This window comes from Fringilla coelebs (assembly GCF_963513975.1).
Source record: "Fringilla coelebs genome assembly, chromosome: 17".
In the NCBI taxonomy this organism is placed as follows: domain Eukaryota; kingdom Metazoa; phylum Chordata; class Aves; order Passeriformes; family Fringillidae; genus Fringilla; species Fringilla coelebs.
Window position 1 is genome coordinate 4,464,471 of NC_140043.1, and position 20,216 is coordinate 4,484,686.

Genomic DNA, 20,216 nt, shown 5'->3' on the forward strand with positions numbered 1-20,216 from the left:
GCCCCGGATGCGGAAGTGATGCGCGCGGGGCGGGGCGCGGCGCGGCGCGGCGGGCGCGCACAGCGGGGCCGGCGGCCGCCGCCGCTCAGGTAACGGCAGCGGGCGGGGCGCGGGGTGTGCCGGCGCGGGCCCGCCTCCCGCGCGCGCCGCCGGCCGGGAGTTGGAGCGGCCCGAGTGGCCGGCGCGGGCCATGCCCAGTCCGGGCGCGGGGGAGACACCGGCGGTTGTGTAATTACCGAGAGCGGCGATCTCCGGTGCGCCGCCGCAGGGCGGCTGCGGACTCTCGGGTCTGGCCGGTGCGGGGGCTGCTGCCGCGGAGAAGGAGCGGGGCTCGGGGCCGAGTCCGTCGGCGCTGCTGCGGCGCTCGGAACAAAGGGTCGCCGCCGGTCCTGGCGCGGCTGGGCTCGGGCGGCACCGCCGGGACGGTGATGCTCTCCCGGGACGAGCGGCCTCGCGTGTTCCCAGGAGGCTGCTGCGAGTTTCCCCGGAATCTGCACGGGCTGTTCTTGCTAGAGGAGCACGGAGCAGCGCTCGGCTGATGAGCCGAGTTGCGGTGAGCTGAGTAACTGATGCTCCGCTGAAGGCCCGGCTTAGCCCGTTCCTGTCCGGGAGCCTTCAGGGGCGATTTGCGGTGGCGTTTGCACGGCGGGCTTGTCCCGGTGCCCACAGGAGCGGTGTCAGCTCAGCCGGAGCTCCTGTCCCGTGCTCACAAAGCCGAAGGATCCGGAGCGGGGCTGTGCCTGGGCACAAGGCATCCTCTGCACTGCGGGACAGCACTGAGTGCTCACAGGAGAGAAGCTGAGAGGAACAGCTGCTGCCTGGTGGCTTAGACAGTGTTCGTTTGAGGCACAGAATGTGAAGAAAACTTGGAGCTTTCTTCCAAAGACTAGAAACTCATGAAAATCCCAGGAAATCAAACAATGCTTTAGTTCTAGTGAAGGAGGAGGATGTCTGATACAAGCCCCGGTGATTTGCTTTATAACCTCTTCTCAGGTTATTCAGAAGATGTGGCTAAATCTGCAGGGAGATGTTTGAATGTGAAAATGAGGCTTGGGAATATCTGTTTGGCATTATTCTCTTCATTTGTTCATGAAGCATTTCCTTAGATACTCAAATCTTTCTCAGCTCCTTTCTTAGAGACATATTTGGAAGTATCTTTCTTAAACATATATACTGGAATCTTGAGGAATCAAGCTTTTCCTTTTAATCTAGTCCAGAAGTTGGATTTCAGTGATCCTTGAGGGCCCCTTCCAGCTCAGGGTTTTCTATGGTTAATCCAATGTACGTTGATTTAATGTTGCTTTTATTTTTTAGGATAAACCGAAAAGCTCAGGGCATCTGATCTTCACCAGCCCTGATGCTCTCATCTGGGGTGGAGTCTCTCCTTGATTCCTCTGTGTCTGCTGTAATAGAGGAGCTGTACACTGGATTGCCAGAGAGCATCTCCAGGGAACTCATGGCAGTGCCAGGGCCCAGCCTTGGCTTGGATGCACAGTCTGATGGGCCAGTACCCGTGCTGGCACACAGGGATGGGCCATGGACTTCTGCCATAGGCACCTTCTGCCAGAAGACACAGGATTTGGGTGATGTGCTCCAGGTGATTTCTCGTGGGCCAGCAGAATCCTTTCCTGAAGAATTACTACAGCCTGGAGACATTGCAGAGGATGAAAAAAGCAGAAAAAGACACTTTAGGAAACTAGTCTGTCCTAGTGATGGATACCAGAAAGAAGATGAAGAGGCACAAGGTGCTGAGGACCATCATGCTGAATGTTGTCCTTTAACTTTTGGGGAAAGTTGGTCAGAACAAGTAAGTGAATGCAGAAATGAATCCCTGCGTGATAATTTGAATTTAGGGTTAGAATCACTAGGCAGTGGGTTTAGCAATGGGTTTCCTGGTTCTTTTTGTGTCTTCTAGTATAGAATCATAAAATGGTTTGGGTTGGGAGGAGGACCTTGAAGATCATCTTGTTCCAACCCCCTGCCATGGGCAGAGACACCTTCCACTAGACCAGGTTGCTCAGAGCCCCATCCAGCCTGGCCTTGGGCGCATCCAGGGTGTGTGTGTCAGTATCTGGATTATTGTGGGTCCAGTGAAAAATGACAATACTGACAATGGTTCAGTAGACCAGCAGTATTTTAAAATACCAATGTTTTCACTTGCTTCAATACTGTTGGAATGCTGTAAGGCAGATATGTAACAGAAAAAGATGCACAGCTTAGTGTTTTACCTTAATTATTGGGTATTGCATAATTTTGTTTGTTTAATTTCAAATTTTGATATCTGTTTGATTTATCTGGCATTTTTTAAAACGATTTATCACTTTTGTGAAACTAAAATTGTTAAATTCCTTATAATCATTCAGTTTTCAAGATGAATTTTCACATATTTCTAAATGCAGGTAGTTTGGTTGTGGGATCATGGTTCAGTGGTTTTGCTGGCAGATCTAGGTCACCTGTTCCAGGGTTTGTGGTTTTAAGCCCAAGGAAAGCAGAAGGCAAGTTCTAATAGGGACACACATCTTCCCAGAAGTCTAGTGGTAGTGGTTTGGGGGTGTGAACTAGACCTGGAGACTGGATTACTCTTCTCATTCCAATTTTCAACAATTTGCATTTTAAGCCATGTACTTATATTTTAGCTGCCACATCACAAGACTTCCTTGCTGTTAAATACAGCAGTGGTTTGGGGATACATCCTTAGTGCTTGTGTGCAGCCCTTGCAATGCAAGGCTCCCTCTGGCCTAGGCTGATGTGTCTGGAGGTTTCTTAGTGAATTTCTTATTCTGAACTAACCCAGCTGAGCAGATGCAGTCCCTGAGACATGACACACTTCAGAAAATCTGACGATTTTTCTGTCTAACCATAGCTAACCATGTCTAACCATATTTCTGTTGTTTCAGGAGGACTCTCACCAAAATGAGCAAGAGGCAAAGTCTTTGAGACTCTATTGCACTGAAATTGCAGGATCTCTGAGGAACACAGGTAGTTATTTTAGCTGTACATCTCTATCCAGCCCCTGCCTCTCTCCCAGTTATTTATTATTGATTTAAAACAGATGAGTGATTGTGGGATGGCTCATTTAGAAAGTGTTACCCTGTCAAAACTTAATGTTTTACTTTCTCCTGGCAGGGTATGTACTTGCCTCAAGACCTTTTCTGTAGAAGATACATTTTAGTTATTTGTTTCCAAAGCAGAAGAGACTGTTAATAGCAGATGTTTTGCATTTCCTTTGGTTTCAAAGATTGAGTGTATGAGACCAGTAATAGCATATACATATATATAAAAAAGTATTACTCATTCATTTTTGAGTGTTCTAAAAAATAAAATTAAAAGTGGAGAATCCAAAGAAAAAGGACAGCTAAAGGAATTATTAATTTCATTATAATCCTCTATAATTTTCTAGCTCCAAGGACTTTGGTCACTTTTCCTGCATCTGGTAATTATTTTCTTCCCCCCCCCTGCTATCTTTACTTGTATTTAGCTGACAAATGCCATCTCGTCTTGTGCTTGCTAGGAAATAGGGAAAAGATCTGAAGAAGTCTGAGTAAATATGTTCCCTGTAAAGTTTTGAGTATGAAAATATTCTACAGTAACTGTAATTTTTTTAATTAGCACCTTCTTTGTGACTTTACAGAAAAAAAGTTTATGAATAATCCAAATTGCTTGGGCAGATGAGATATGTCTTGTTTCCCTATGGATGAGTTACTGACAGACATGTCTCCTAGGAAGAAGAAATGGAAATGGCCACACAATTCCAGCCTATTTCTAGGCTGGAGCAGATCAAGTCCCAGCCTATGTTGAATTTTGATGTTACAAATAAGCATTATTTTAATGTTGGCCATGGCTTCCTATGTGTTAAGTTACAGGACCTGCATTCACCCAGCTTGATATTAGAGGAATGTGAAATGTACAGGCCTTGGAATCCTGCTGCTCATGGAAATGTCTGTTTTTAAAAGGATTGGTTTTGTTGCCTTAGCTTTGTGGTGGAATAGTTTGTTTTTTCCTTTTCTAAAGACTTGTACTAAAATTGATAGCATCAATTCTCACTTTTAAGAACATTTGGTAACCAACACTGCATGGAGTGTTGTGTACAGCAACAACAGGTACTTAATGAGCTGAATGCCTTCTAAATTTAGCATATGGTTCTGATTTGCTTTATTTTTTTTCTTATGCAGAAGAATACCAAGCAAATGTTCAGGTGACAGCTGAAACTTTGCCAAAGCTCACTGAAGAAGTACAAGGTATGAAGGCTGATGGGACTAGGATATTTAGTAAAGCAGGATACAAGAATGACAGAGTGAGTACAGGTCTTCCACCTGAGAGCAATCAATGCCCAGACATAGACACAGTCATGGCCAGAGCTGGGGTTTCAGAAACCAGCATCTTAGGTTTTTTAGAGCCTTTAAAAGTCATGGACACTGGAGCAGCTACAGATCATCCACAAAAAACAAGTGACTATAGTGGGTCAGAAGCCCTTGCTGCCATGCCATTGAGAACAGGGGGGAGTGGTGTATCTGTTTTGGAGGTTAGAGAAGAAAAGTTACCCAGACAAAATCCTATTAATGAATTCAGTACATCATTTGCTAATTGCCAGACTTGTCAGCAGGATGAAGAAAATTATGCTTATGACTTCTTTAAGGGTCCTGTACCTGAACAAAATGAACCTTATGAGTTGTTCTCAGCAGAAAGCTGTAGAACACTCTCCACACAAAGTTCTGAAGTTTTATGTCCAGTTCTGAAAAGCATCTGTTATCTGGACTTTGGAAATATGCCACCAGAAGGCAGTTCTGCAGTTCACAGAATTGTCAGTGAAACCCCCCAGAAGTACCTTCCCCAAAACATCAAACATCACACTCTTGATGATCATGGATCTGGGTTTTTAGAAAACCAAACTTTCACATCTGTACCACTAGAGCAGATCTCAGTGGTAAGGAAAAAAGGATTATCTAGTGCAAAACCTGATCCTAGGGAATCAAGTGCTGCTATAGGAAAATCATACTGCTCTAAATCTGAGAAGACTGCTGAAGGCTGGAGAAAAATTCCTGTGGGAGATAACACAAAGACTGCTAATTCTGAGCAGCGTCATTCTCCAGTTTTTAGTTCTGTTGCTTCATCTCCTGAGGGGTTCTCAAAAGAAAAATTTAAAATATTCCCATCAGAAGGTGGTAAGTTGAAAAAGGACCAGTGGCAATTCTCTGTCAGTGACCCATGCAAGAATGATACAAAAGAAAATAGTTTGTGGGTGGAAACAAGTACCATTGCTTCCCATGGAACTGGGCAGAGAGACATGTGCTTTTACAGTACTGCCAATAAAATCCCTCCTCTCAGTAACCACAGCTGTCTTCATCTTGGTACCAAGCTAGAAAAAGACTCACCCAAGGCACAACTGCTTGAAAAGGAATCTGAGAGCACTGCAACATCAGAAGAGTTGGCTGGTGGTTTAGTTGGAGCTGCAGAAGCTGATAGTAGTGACAGCTTATCCACTGGGAACAAAACAAATTTGTTTTATACACTAAATGTAACTCTACCTCCTGTTTTACAAAAATCAAGAGAACCTCATAATAATGAGTGTCTTCCTTGTACTAATAATGAAGTTTCATGCAAGGACAAGGCTTGGGATAATTGGTCTAGAAAAGAATTAATTGGTGCTTCTGGAACAACAACAGAACAAGTTGCTGAAGTTTTGCTTCATAAAGACAAATTCAAGTCTTCTGTAAATTCCATGACTTTTGATAACCCTGATACAGCAAGCAGAGTATCCCAAATGAATATAAAATCTTCTGCAGGAAATATGGAGAGAGTGGTCACTGGTTTAGAAAATGAACATTGTCACACATGGCTTTGTAATAACAAGAGTATAAAACAACAGTGTCCAGCTGCCAGCACTTCCTGTATTTTATCAGGGAGTACATGTGTGGATGAAGTTTTCCTAAACAGTCAGTCTTTTGGTGTTGAAGTTGATAAGATTGAAGAAAATGATCATTTGGAAGGGGTGTCTTCATCAGGATCTAACAGTAAAGAGACAATGATCTTTCCAAAAGTGCACACCCCTTTGGCATGTGGATCTCTTATTTGTGAAAATGACTGGGGCAACAGAGGTATAGCCCTGCATGGGACATATGATATTCCCACAGGAAAAACCATGTTTTTCTCAGCATATAGTGCAGAGAAGTCTACTGCTACCTTGGCAAGAGATGAGGTTTCAAATAAGAATATGAAGGTTGTGGAACAATTTGAACTTTGTAAAGCAATGGGCAGTGAAATTGTTTGTGGCAGAGATGAGGCAAAAGAACACACTGGCACGTGTGCTTCCCAGACAGATGAGTTTGATAAAACAAGAGCTGTGGATTCCCCAAATGCTCCTGAAGGCGATCAGAGAAACAGGACTAGTGAACAGCTATTAGTCAGATATTTGAACAAAACCACCTGTGCTCATAATTTTGGATTTTACAACTCTCTGTTAGGCCCATGGAAGAGAGAACTGGACACATGTGAGCAGGAAGAAATGCCATTGCTCACAGCTGATCCCTCTGGGTGTAGCCCTTCAAGCTGTGATCCACAGCCAGCACTCAGACACATGAACGTTCCAACACAACATGCTGGCCAAACAGAAGAGACCCTTTGTCCCTTGGCAAATCAGTTTCATCCATGTCAGAGTCAGTCTGATGTCCCAGTGCTGGGCAGTGAGCAACATTTAGAAAGTTTACCCAACCAACCAAACACTGGCTTAGAAACCATAACCAGTTCTGTGGAAAGAGACAAAACTGATCCTAATCACAGTGAAGAGCTTCTCCTAAAAACAGGTGGGGACCTGCCTCTGTTAGACCACAAATGTGCAAGAGAAGCCAGGTTTAAAGGAGCTGTACAAGAGAATGTAATGGGTTTGGGCTCTTTAATTGGCGTGAAAAATGAAGATTCTTCAGGATCCATGGACTCCATTGGTGATCTGATTGAAGAGAAGACAATCAGACTACAAGAACACGAGAACAGATGGGAAAGAAACAATAAAGGAGCTCTTGAAGAAAACCTTTCTGATGACAAACCACAGTGCTCACAGCAGGCTCGTTTCATCCAGTGTGCAAAAGAGAAAGCAGAGCTGGTGTTTGCAGGAAACAAAATGCAGCAATCTTTGCCAAAGAATAAGTGGTTGGTAGAGAAACAGGAAAATACAATTAGCACTCAACTTCTGCCCATTTCATCAATTCACGGGAGTCTTTCACACAAGCCAGACAATAGGAATATGCTTTCAGATACTGAAAACAGAGAAAGTCTGAGTACAAATCCTATCTTAAATAACTCTCACCCACAGTTAACTCTTGAGTCTGGTAAAGAAGCTGATGCTCAAAGGGGCATTGGTCCATCTCATTTTGGAAAGTTTGACATTCAAGAATCTTGTGTTGAGAGTCAGGCAGATTCAGAAACTGTGTCAGCTCTGAACTCTCACATCTCTCTGCCTGAGAAAGAAAAGCTGTGTATGTCACCTGAGAATACACAAAGTGATAATTGTGATTCATCTTCAGCTGAAGTTTTTAGCAAAGACACTTCAATGACAAAAATTCTTTCTGTAACAATTTCCGTTAAGAAAAAATCCAGCAGTATTGAGGTTCCATCCTCAGGGAATGAATCAGCAGCTGGCTCTCTGCATGGTGCCAAAAGCTCAAGAGTTTGTGACCACAGCAAAGAAAGTCTGAAAGGCAAGGGGGTTTGCATGTCAACTGGGAAAGACATGGACATGAGCTCACCAAAAAGTCCTCCTGGTCAAGAGAAGTTTGAGAATACAGATAAGCCAGAAAATAGGAATATGCTTTCAGATACAGAAAACAGAGAAAGTGTAACTCCTGTCTTAAATAACTCTTGCCCACAGTTAACTTTTGAGCTTGGTAAAGAAACTGATGCTCAAAGGGGCGTTCGCGCATCCCATTCTGAAAAGTTTGACATCCAAGAAACTTCTAGTAAGACTCAGGTGGATTCAGAAACTGTGTCAGCTCTGAACTCTCACATCTCTCTGCCTGAGAAAGAAAAGCTCTGTATGTCACCTGAGAATACACAAAGAGATATTTCATCTTCTGACAAAAAATTTAGCAAAGATACTTTAATGACAAAAATTCTTTCTGTAACAATTTCCGTTAAGAAAAAATCCAGCAGTATTGAGGTTCCATCTTCAGGGAATGAATCAGCAGCTGGCTCTCTGCATGGTGCCAAAAGCTCAAGAGTTTGTGACCACAGCAAAGAAAGTCTGAAAGGTGAGGGGGTTTGCATGCCAGCTGGGAAAGACATGGACATGAGCTCACCAGAAAGTCTTCCAGGTCAAGAGAAATTTAAGAATACCTGTGTTCAAGAGATGATAGGAAAAGAGGTAGCTCCTAGAGGAAGGTTGCCCAAAGATTGTTCATGGGCCTTGTTGGAAGATTCTGAAGAGTCTGGTAGCAAAATAATCCCCCTCAGGACTGAGAATTATGGAAGGGTTTTGGAAGGAATCCCAAGATCCAAACTAAATAATCTTTCAAAAGAAAGACAAACTGATATAAAGCTCCCAAACTTAGGCCATACCAGCGTACTTTCAGAAACCGTGCATGGTTGTGAGGCTGGAGCTGTATCTGACACAGAGGCTGCCCCAGAAGTGCAGGATGATACAACGCCCACATTTTCTCCACCTCTGAGCACATTATCAGAGAGTTGCAAAGAATCATCCCCAAACTGTCTGGTTTGCAGTGAAGCGTGTGTGCCTTACAAATTAAATGCATGGAGCAAAGATAATGCAAAGGAAGTAACAGAAAGCCAGGACAAAATACCAGCTCGTGCAGTTGGCAAGGAAAATGGGGCTTTATGTTCAGAGAGACTTGATCAAATAGAGGAATGTCAAGTATTTATACAGAAGGAGTATGGAAATATGGAAGTACATCAGTTGGGCAAGGCACAACAAGAAGTGAAGTTAGAACATCAGGAGAAAGCAAAAATCGTACTGCAACCAAGTGTGTTGCACAGTTCTGAACTCTTATGCAGCTCTCCAGCTGAGTTGATGACATCTAGAAATACAAAGTTTGGAGGTGCTTCAGAGGAGATTGTTGCTATAAGAGGCAGTGAAAGTAAACTATGTAGCACTTTACAAGAAGTTAAAAGGCCAAAGATTACCACAGATTTTATTAGTTCACAGTTTTTGAAGACTCAGGATTCAGAAATGGAAAACCTGAACCTTAATTTAGGGTATGATGGGATCCCTGGTGCCTTTGGACCTACAAATAAACGAAGAGGAACTACAAATAAACTAAGAGGACCTCTTCCATTAAAAATACAACCTGGAAGGACATGCAAAAAAGTTCCCACATTGTATCAGCTAAAAACTGTAAGAAAAATCAAAACAATTAAAAGTTCACCTGTCTCTGAGATTCCCCTGGAAATATTGCCTAAACAGGAAAACCCGCTTCTGGAGTCTTTGTACTTTCCATGTAAACCGCCAACAGTGGAAAAGGAAACAGCCATGAGATTTGTGCACATGCCAAGGCAGAGGGCCAAGAAGTGCAGTTTGTTGAACAGCTTGAAATTTAGAAAATGTACCAAAGAACCAGCATTGTTGAGCAAGTTGTCTGCAATGGCCAGCAAGCTCCTGGCCCCTGCCAAAAGCGGCCGTAATTTAGAACCTCTGCCATATTCTTCTGAAATTCTTCCAGTGGGTGACAGGTACAGCCAATGTAGATCTAAAAATCTCTTGGAAGCCTTTTCTTGCATTAACAGGAACGTACACTCACGCTGGGCTGACAGCTGGTGCACCAAGATGTTCAGCTTTCAGCCTTTGGCACTTTATCCTGTAGAAACTACCAAAATACTTTCTTCAGACTTAAGCCACGAGCCTCCAGCCTCTTTCTTGGACACCTCAGTTTTCCCAATTTCTTTTCACATAAAATTGGACTCCAGTCCTGTGACAGACCTCAAAGGGATTACATCCCAGCACTCTGTACATCACAGCCCAGTTTTCAGAGAAACGCCAGCACCAGCTTCAAAGTGGACTTTGTCTTTTCTCCTTTCTCAGAGCTGTTCAGACACAACAGCTTTCCAGGAGGATTCCTGTGTAAATAATGAGCTTCATTCCTCTCACTCCGCAACAACCCCTAGGACTGTTACTGTTCATCCTGACCCTGGAAGAAACACTGTAGCTGGAAGAAGAGGAGGTTGTTCCACACTTGGCCTTCACACAGTGTTAGCACTTTCTTCCCCTGGATGTTACAGGATTTGGACAAGAAGAAGAAACTTAACCAGCCATATTCCTACCATCCAGAGACTGTTTATATCGCAGCTGGCTCAGGGTTTGAAAGGGGCCAGGCTGCCGCGGTGTGTCCCCGCTGGCCTCGTCTCCTCACTGCCGTACTCCCTGGGCAGGGTGTTGTCCATATGGAGCCAGCATGGTCCCGCTGCCCGTCCTTCCGAAACCACTCCTCTCCTTCCCAATCACTGCAAGTGGCAGCCAAGTGTGGGCATCGAGAACAGGTAAAACCCATCACCTTGTTTCTGAGATTGAATGTGTGCAGGGTATGTTCTTGCTCCTTTTTGGGAGGGAGAGGGTAATCGCAGCTTGCACTGGAGGGTCAGTTTCTCCTGTTCCAGATCTGCACATTCTGCTCCAGGGATGGCTCAACGTGGAAGATCCTTTCTTACAGAACGGTCTTTTAGCTGAATTTAAATATATTGCCTTCGCTTCTTTAATACTATCCTGTTTTGGCTGAATGGCTAACTCTATTTTCTTCTCCCTTGCAAAATATACACACCATGCATCAGAGTATATAATGCAAAAGGTGAGCTACTTCATTAGGTCTATTCAGAGTGACTGCAGAGGAACTGGATTTCTGAGGTAGGAAAGTTTTTTTCAGAGGTCTGAGCCACAAATACCCCTTGGAACCATTGTAAAATGCTCAATATCAAGTTAGGAAGAATTGTAAAGGGTGGGGGGGGGGAGTGTCATTCAGTAACATTTTTAATTGTGTTCCATGACCATTCTATGCTAATTGAAACCTCTTTATGCATGCTATGGCTTTTCATATGTGATGTTGGCACAAGCAAATGTAGCTCCAGTTAACATTGGTAATGAATTTTTCTCTGGGTGTCAATCTTGTTACGAGTGGGAAGAGGACTGAAATCTACTTTGAATATTTAATTTTACTTTGCTATGAGCATTTAAGATCATTTTGCTAATAAAAAGAAGGAAAGAAATTCCTAGCTCTATTACAGGATTCTTGCATGTCCTTGAGCAAAGATTTTGCCCTTTATCCCTCATTAACATAGGGCAGTTCAGTCCCTGATTTTGTCACCTTGCAGTTCCTGGGCAGAGCTTCATGAGCACTGTACCAAAGTCTATTTAATTCATTGGTTTGATTAGTGTGGCAGTCTGTGGAAAACTGTTGAATTCAGCCTGTGTCACAGATTGACACGAGTGTAACCAAAAATCTTGCCAGGTAACAAATGCTGCACTTGGCTTTGTATAAATGGGTGACATACCTAAAAGTTTATCACTTGTTAATATAAATTCTAATGTCTGCCAAAGGTGTGAGTGAGCTTGTGAAAGCACTGCTCCATTCTGGAGTTGTCTGCACTAAAAGAATTAAGTTGAATAATGTCAATAGAGACAACATTTGCAGCACATTCTATGGGACTGGCTTCCATTTTCATTCCATACTCTGAAAGTGATCATAGCAATAAAGTACAGTTTGAGCACTAAACTTAAAAATAACACATTGTCAAAAACAAAACAAATCTTTTTAAAACTTAGTTCTGTGTATAAGATGAATTCAGTGTTTTGTGTTGCTGAGGCATGCTCTCCTTGGACTGGGAGATGAGAACTTGGGGGTTTTCCCACATCCCTGAGTGTGCAGCAGCTCGGGACAGCACATCCAGTTAACTGATGTGTAAGAGGATTTCATTCCTGATGGAAGGAGTCATTGGAAAAGTGCTTTGCTATGAGTGGTGATCTTTTTCCCAGAGGGAGAGTATTCAAATCAAACATCTTCACTTCAAGTGAAAAATAATCCAGAGTTAAAATACCCTAAAACTTAATTTGTTTTCTCTAAAATACCTTACAACTGTGTGTATGAGGCAGATGTAAATCTGTGCCACTCAGATGTTTGGTACATAAATATTAGAGGTATGTTTGGTGCAGTGTAAAAGCCTTTTCAGCTCCCACTATGACAGAAATTCTTGCCTGTTTTAAGATAATTAAAAATCGGAAAAATCAAAAAGTTCCCTGCAGGCCATTTTCATTTGGAAAAGATTTGTTATCTTTAAAATATTTCATTCACAATTCATGTTCTTAACCAGCAGAACAAGGAACTAAAAGAGTTGCCCTACCTAACTTCCACCATCCCTTCCACTGTCAATAATAAAGCATTCTTTCAGTGAAGTTTTTTTCTAATTAATGCTTATTTGAATTAAACATTTCTAAAGTGATTTCCTTCTGTCCTTGTAATGTTGTATTATTATTGCATAAAACAATAAGCTCTCTCTCTGACAGAGAGGGCTCTGCTGCACTAGGGATACAGGTTCCAGTAACACTGGAATAATGAGTGGAATGTTGAAACAAAATGTTACAGTTCTAACATAAGTGATAAACACAATATTTGGGTCTTTCTGACCTCTTTATGTGTAGTTAGACTTCCCTGTGCTTCCAGCATGGCTGGTTTTCATTTCCTTTGTAGAACTCCAGTCTGGCTGTAACATCTTTGCTTTAGAACAGTGAAGTGCATTTCACTGTTAGAGAAAACAGCAAATACAAGATTTGCTGTTCAATGTAGTTAAAGCTGTCCTGAATGATTTCCTGCTGTTAACAGTACGGGCACAAAAGTAAAACTTAATATCAAAGGACTTAGAGCTGCTGTGGTGACTTTTATGCCATAGAATTCTGGTCATTACCAACCCTTATGGAAAGGCCTTTGGTTATTCCAGTCAAGTAAGGGTATGGCAGGCTGTGGGAGTCAGAGACCACAGGGGGTTAATTTGATGGAAGTACTTCCTTTTACCTGTTACTGTTGCCATTATGCACTATTTTCTTTAGTAATAGTAACCATGTCCTTCAAGGTTTTTGGTTACTTAAATTGTAAAAACTTGGGGGTTTGAATAAGGAAAACAGACTTTCATAGGAAGAATTACAATTTTCAGACTTTATATAATTATGACTTTTAATATTACTGTCTCACTCTCTTTCTGTGCCTTTATTTCCTTTTCTCATTACTACCATTTTTAAATGAAAACAGGACAGTTTCCCTAACAATGAAATTTAGTTACCTAAACAGATGTGGCTTTTTTGTATCATTTTAGTCTTTCATTCTCATTCTTGATATGAGCATCTTGTCTTACAATCCAGTTTATACTAATAATTTTTCCCTCATCTTTTTATAGTGTAGCCCTAATTTCTGTCTGTCTTGTTTTGTTTTGTTTTTTCATTCCTCTTTGACCCAGCCGTGCCATGTTACCACACTCCCCTGTGCAGAGTCTGGGAGCACTGCAGACTGCAGGCCATGCAATCCAGTGAGTATCTGAGCTGTTGGTATTTACTCTGAGTGCTGGGATCATAACCTTCCTCAGAAAGCCATTGCTTATGTCATTTTGGCTTTCAGCTTTTGGCAGTTCACTCCCAGAACAGCTTTCTGATTAAGTGGGTGAGGCAAACTGACTGGGTGATGTAATGGAGAAGAGTGGAGGGGCAGTTATGCAAACACCACACAGAACATTGGACACAACAGTTCTGTTACTTTCAACCATGTTGTGCCACTTCTTATGAAATGAATATGTGAAACTATAGAAGTTTGACTCCTTACTTGGATATAAGTCCTTTCTGCCTTAGCAGCTGGATGATAGATGCTGAAACTTCCTTCAATTCCCGTAGTGTAGGGATGGCAGGTATCAAAGCTATATTTTATCTGTAAATAAAAAGTGTGATTAATAGTTGTGTCAAAGGATTTGCTGGCAGAAAAGGAGGATTGATCCCTGTCAGTTCATATATAGAGCTGTGTACTGTTTAGCTGTATGGAAAGAGTGGGTTTTAAATGACATGCTCAAATACTCTGTCAGTTTAGTTGGTGTCAGCATCAGTGTGTGATGCAGCAGGTTTGGGCTGTGTGTGTCTACCAGAGTTCACTTACTTGGGCCACTTCTGGGAAATGTGTTAGCTTTTTGTGCCCATATTGCAATTTAGGAACATCTCCTGAGAGCATGGAATGCTGTTGCATTATCAGTTGGGTATCAATCTACACATGTTCCCTTCTTTCTGTTACAGTCTGGACACTTCATTCCCTCCTCCGTTACCAAAGCCTCACACACTTCCAGAGTCATTGCCATCTCCCCCCAGGCTTTCAGCTTCTGAGCTCCACATCCCTGCCCTTGATGAAGCAGATGCTTCTGTTCCAGCCTGTCTGAGATCTCAAGATGACACAGAACTGAAAAAAGTGAGTTCATTTTATATTTTAAATCTCTCAAACTCTTGGTTCTCCAGAAGCTGAAGCTGCTGCTGCTGGATATTATCAAGTAACTGTTAAAGATGAGGAGAGAAAACAGGCTGCAGGTCCTACTCTGTGCTGCTGCTTGCTTTGATTCAAGCAGAAAGAAGGAGGCAAACCAGAGAGGAATGTTTATTCTATTGATAATGTATCTTCAGAATAAAAGGAAATTCTGTTGACTAGTATGGTTTTAATTTCTTTGATTTTAACTTTTCCATCTTTCTTTCTTAAGACTGAGCCAGAAAAGAGGCCAAAGAAAGTCTCACAGATCCGAATCAGGAAAACTGTTCCTAAGCCAGACCCTAACCTTACTCCAATGGGACTACCCAAACCAAAAAGGTGAGCAGTACCTCTGAAATGGACTCCAAGCATATGAATGTAATCATTTCAATAAATGCTTCTCTTACCACCACTATTTTATACAGCCCCAGCTGAGTGACAGCCGATGTTTACTTCCTTTACAAGAAATGATTGACACAGCTCTATCTTCTGGATCAAAACTACTGATTGGAGTTTAGGCAAAATGTGAAAAAGCAAGCTGCAATGCAATCATTTTTCTAAATAAGGAAGTTTTATTGAAAAAGTGAAAATCAGTCAACCTGCAGTGCACAGTGAGATGAAGCGATCTGTTAGAAGTTCTGGTGATGCAAATTGTGTTGGAGTTTTTCACAGTTTCTTTGTCTGGTGTATGATCTTAGGGAAGCATTAGTTCAGTGAAAGTGTGGGGGATCACAGAGCCAGATATTGATAAAGTTTTCCCATCAGTCATCTAGTGTGCCTGCTAGTCAGACCGGTCAGATTGGTCATATTTCACCTAGGATGACTTCTGTCCTAAACACAGCTACCACCTTTGACAAAGGAATGCATTTCTTCAGGGATCAGCTTGGTAACTGTCAATAACTAAAATCAGTCTCAAGAGATGAAGTGTTAATCTGTTAAACTGTAAGACTTCCTCTCAGCTTTCATAAAAAGGTGAAGGGCATTTCCCCTTTTGAGCATCATTATTTCAAAGCATCACAGAATGCTGGAAGGAATATTGATCTCTGCAGAAAGGGCAAGTCTTGACACAGACATTATAAAAACTGTATGACATTATGTACTTAATGAGCTCATTTTTCATTCCTCCTGGTCCCCAGTTAGTTAAAGCATAATTGGTTAGCATTTAGGCACAGAATGCAAACAGTACTTGTTTCTTGTAAATCTGCTTGCTGTAAAGAGAGGTTGTTTTGAGATTCTTCCTTCTAGATTGATTTATCATTACTTTTTCAGGCTTAAGAAGAAAGAATTTAGCTTAGAAGAAATTTACACAAACAAGAACTACAAGTCCCCTCCTCCTGCCAGGTTGGTTCTGCTTCCTAATAAGAAAACTTGAGATAAATGTAAATTAATTGCGGGGGGGGGAGAGAGGAGATGAAAGGTATATGAAAGCTAAGAGGGAGATATATTCTTAAAATTGGTCTAGTTTAAACTGCTAGAGAAAATTAATTTGAAAATAGTATCTTTACTGTTTGGATATGAAAGTGAAATAGAATATGAACTAAGAATTTGCAGCTGGTTAAGTATGGATTTGTATATTTTTTCATTTATCCATTCCTTCCAGTCTCCATCAAAGTACAGTACTTACTTTCCAAAATTCAAAGGGAATTACACGTTCATTAAAATACTAACAATCACAGCCTATCATCAAATGTTCAAACTTATTTATTCTGTAAAATTAAGATTCTGTAATTGTGCTGCAGAACTGAAATACAAAAGCTTCTACCCAAATGTCTGTGCAGCACTAACAACTCACTGGCAGTAATGTGCATTGTAGGAGGTGTAAGGTGTAGATAACATTACAAGAGGTGTGGAGGGGCTGTAAAAATATAAAAGTTAGAAGAGTCTTTACCTGGATTATGAAATCCCCCAGTCTCCCTGTCAGTGTAAGGTGACTGCTGCTAAGGTATTCATGAGTTCTGTTCTTTTCTTTACCAGGAGCTTGGAAACAATCTTTGAGGAGCCCAAGGAGAAAAATGGACACTTGATCTCTGTCAGCCAGCAAAAGAGAAAGAGGATTCTGGAGTTTCAGGACTTTACTCTTCCCCGGAAAAGGAAGACACGAGGCAAAATCAAAGCAGTGGGGAGTTTCACCCGAGCAAAAAGAGCTGCACTGCAGAGTGCAGAGTTAGATGTTCTTCTGAGTCAGAAGCTAATGGACCTTGAAGCCTTTTTTGCAGAGGAGGTTGAGCAGGAGCAGGCCTCCAGCACCTGAGGGAGCCACTTAGCTGGAAACGGTCCAGTCAGCTTCTTTAGTATTTTTTTCTTGGGAGAAATCTACTGACTTCTTCATACCTTACTCTGCCACTCTGTTCTAACATCTGGTAATCAGTTTTTGGCTGTGACCCTCTTTAAGGTGCTATATTTTTTTTAAATGCTGTTGGAGGGATTCTTTTAAGTCCCTGTTTGAGTGTAACACAGCCACCTGAAATTTACCCTTCCTTTCTCAACCTCTGGAAATTACTGCTTATATTTAATTATGTTTATATATCTTTTGGGGTAGAGTAGGAGTGTCAAGGAAGGAAGTAGTGCACCTTCAGTGATGCTAGAACTCTGTACTCCAGATCATTTGCACATTTGAGTCTGCTGTTGTTACTGTAATGGCTATTTTTAACAAGCTGACAAAAGAGATATGGTGTTTGATAAAGAAAAATTCTAGCAAACACATTCTTGATATACCACTAACCTTTTGATAATTAAAAGTAGCTGTCTAGGTTAGCAGTCAATTGTTTCTTCCTTCTGTTAACTTAGAAGGTTCCTTCTAGGTATCTTTGCCCTTCCTGGCTCCAGGCAGCAGAAGCCCCACATAATTAGACATTAAATAACTTGCACTTTGTATATGCTTCTTTTAACATGATTCAACTCAAAAAAGATAATGTTTTAAGGAAAAATGGTGCCCAGTACTATTTTTTCCCAAACAGCAGATTTTTTTACTTACTTGGCTGATGCCAGCTTCTTCTCCAGAGGAAAAGGTCATTGGTCCATGAGGGTGTTAAGCTGCAGGATACCTAGGCAGAGATTTTTATTTAACTGAGCTGAGCTGCTGCATGCAGGGAAGACCAGCAAAATCTTTGATACTTGTTTTAAAGTTATTTTAATTCCATTCATACTAACTTGATTTTAATGTCAACAAGAAGGGTTTTGGGGTTTTTTTTACCATTTTAGATTTACAATTCCTGTAGCTCATAACTAGATATTCTCTGTACAGCACTGTTGTACATAATAGCCAGTGTTGTACAAGAGCCTCTGAGTATGTGGACATTGTTTTTGTTATGTAAGGCCATATGTAATTATCTGATGCAGCACTGGGCAATTCCTCAGCTCTACCTTTGGAAGGAAGATAGCTCCCTTCTGGCATAACTTCTGTTAAGTTTAACTCAAAGCATGATTCCAATGCTAGCTGCTGTTCAGGTAATTTCTGTCCCTTAGTGCCTAGAGAAGTTATTCAGGCAAAGCTGTTGTTGCTGGGATGCTCAAATTTAATTAGTCTGTTCTTTCTTTCACTTGTCACTTGAACTTGCACTTTCTTATTTATCTACCCATATAATAGAGTTTCTATTTACCTTCAAATTGAGCAAATATCTAGTGGGTGGGTATTTTTTATAAAGTCCCAATAAATGCAGGACTGCAAATACCATCATTATCTTCTGTTGCTCTACCACTTCTGTTACTGACCAAACAGAAAACTAAATGTTAACAAGCAATCTGTTGAATTGCAGAGCTTTGAGAGTAGAGAAATGGAAGAGAATTATTACACTGTGTGTGCCTGAGTCTTGAAAGAAATCTAATCTGGGTTTGTTTTGCTCCCAGCTTATGTGCTGGGATTTGTAGAAGTTTATATTCTTGTTTTGAAGACTAATTAATTATCTTTAATCAGGAAGACTGAAGAAAAGAGAGGAGTGCACACTTAGAGTAGTAGTGTTTGGAGTTTGAGGGTAAAATAACAAGGCAAACTTTGAACATATTGACATAGTATTTTTCTGGTTAACTTACTGGGCTGTTGTAGAACATTCTAATTGATTCTCTTTATTTTTGTAAAAAGAAATCCCTAAAAAACAAAGATCAACTGCCTCCTAAAAAATGTTTGAAAGTTTCCCTATGTTGGCTTATTAGCCCAATTATTGACTAGTTGGAAGTGGTAGCAAGAGTGAAAGATATATTTTTATGGATTTATGCTATAGAATGGAATTGTTACAGAGCATTCATTCACCTATTAATATGGGAGGCCTTCCAGTGACACAGTTAAGCTGTAACCTTACTGGGGCTTTCAAGGAAATAAAGATTGGGGTGGGGGAGAAGAGACTTGGGTCCAGGAGAAGTTCAGACTTCTAATGTGCTTCAAAACATGGAATGTGTTGAGTCTTTTCCTTTGGGTTATGTTGGGTTTTGTTTAGGGTGGGTTTTTTTAACTTTCTTCCCTGTTCTCTCTTGTTTCTGATTGCATTGAAATAAGATTTATGAACCTTTTTCCTACAAGCTACAGTGGAGAGAGTAGAGCAAAGAAAACACTCAAATACTCTTCAGTTTACAGAAATTGGAGGAGTTACCAAATGATGTTGCAGTTGTTTAGCTTCTCCCAGACCTTAGTTTGTGAAAACCCAAACACACAGCATTATTCTCTTTTGGTTTAGTGTTTGTATGACAATGTAAGCTAGTGGAGACCAAGCATCTCTTCCCCTCCCCAGCATACAGGTGTCAGTCCTGCTTATGCACTTTTTTGTTTTTTCCCTTCCCACCTCTGTTTCTGTTTACAGCACTCATGGAACAGCCATGTTCCTTGTGGCTGCTGCTTGTACACTGGGAGTGATGACTGGGCAAAAGCTGGGCATTTCCATTCTGAGCTGCTTCTGTCACAGCTAATTTTAAAAAAGTGTAGAGGATTCATCTTTTGGGGTCTTGCATACATCCCTAGCGGAAGGACATGTACAATTGCCTTTTCATTAAGTGGACCCACTCCAGTGGGGATGTTTTTGTACCACTATGGAAAGTACATCACAAACTGATGACCAGAACAGCTTGAGAAGGAATGCAGAGCTTTTGCCATGTCCTGTCTCTTAGTAGAGCCAAGCAGCTCTTTGATACATTTGCTGATTGTCAGAGATAGAACGATCACTTTCAAGAAAAAAAAAAAAGAATAAAAAAATCATCGTTTTCATCATGCTATGACTGGAGCAGCTAAGGCTCCTTCAGGTATGGTACAGCATTTGCCTGGCTGGCTTGTGTCTCCATACATTTGAGTTCCTGTGCTTGCTGGATCTGATTTCCTGCAAGCAGTTCTCATTCATTGTATTTTATTTCAGGTGGGCCTTTGGTATATTATGTTCCAGGTGCTTTTCTAGAATATGGATAGTAACTGTGGATTAAAAGTCTGTATGATGCTATCACGGTAACAAATAGCTCAATGAGAATTTGTACATTTGTGCCATTAGCCTCCATCATGCTCTTGGCATTTTGTTTCTGTTCAATATTGTGTGAATCTAAAATTTTACTGTTTCTTTTGTGTGTGTTTTTAATTTATGGAAATAAATTTTTCTGAGAACTTTTCAGGTTTTTAAGGCCTTTAGGCTTGTATGGGTAAATATGCATGATAATATGTCTTACATGCAGGGGAGAAAGGTCAAATCTCCAAAGAGATCAGCACTGTTGGGTAACAGGGGCTGCTGTTATTGAGACACAGAGCAGCAGTTCTGGTATTCCTTCAGCCTG

At 41.4% G+C, this 20,216-nt stretch overlaps 1 protein-coding gene across 1 annotated transcript; it reads left to right on the forward strand.

Annotated features, from left to right (window-relative positions):
- Window positions 1–11: 11 nt before the first annotated feature.
- PRR14L (proline rich 14 like) lies at window positions 12–20,041 on the forward strand. Its single transcript, XM_084216970.1, has 9 exons — window positions 12–89; window positions 1,315–1,807; window positions 2,898–2,979; window positions 4,173–10,479; window positions 13,438–13,506; window positions 14,255–14,423; window positions 14,707–14,813; window positions 15,744–15,815; window positions 16,449–20,041. Exons 2-9 carry the CDS (start codon window positions 1,358–1,360, stop codon window positions 16,723–16,725), a joined length of 7,533 nt encoding a protein of 2,510 aa, XP_084073096.1. The 5' UTR covers window positions 12–89; window positions 1,315–1,357; the 3' UTR covers window positions 16,726–20,041.
- Window positions 20,042–20,216: the final 175 nt, after the last annotated feature.

Coding starts and splice junctions, on each gene's coding strand:
- PRR14L (XM_084216970.1), top strand. CDS start 1,358: ATGCTCTCATCTGGGGTGGAGTCTCTCCTTGATTCCTCTGTGTCTGCT. Junction 14,424..14,706: donor ATGACACAGAACTGAAAAAA/GTGAGTTCATTT, acceptor TTCTTTCTTAAG/ACTGAGCCAGAAAAGAGGCC. Junction 15,816..16,448: donor AAGTCCCCTCCTCCTGCCAG/GTTGGTTCTGCT, acceptor TTTCTTTACCAG/GAGCTTGGAAACAATCTTTG.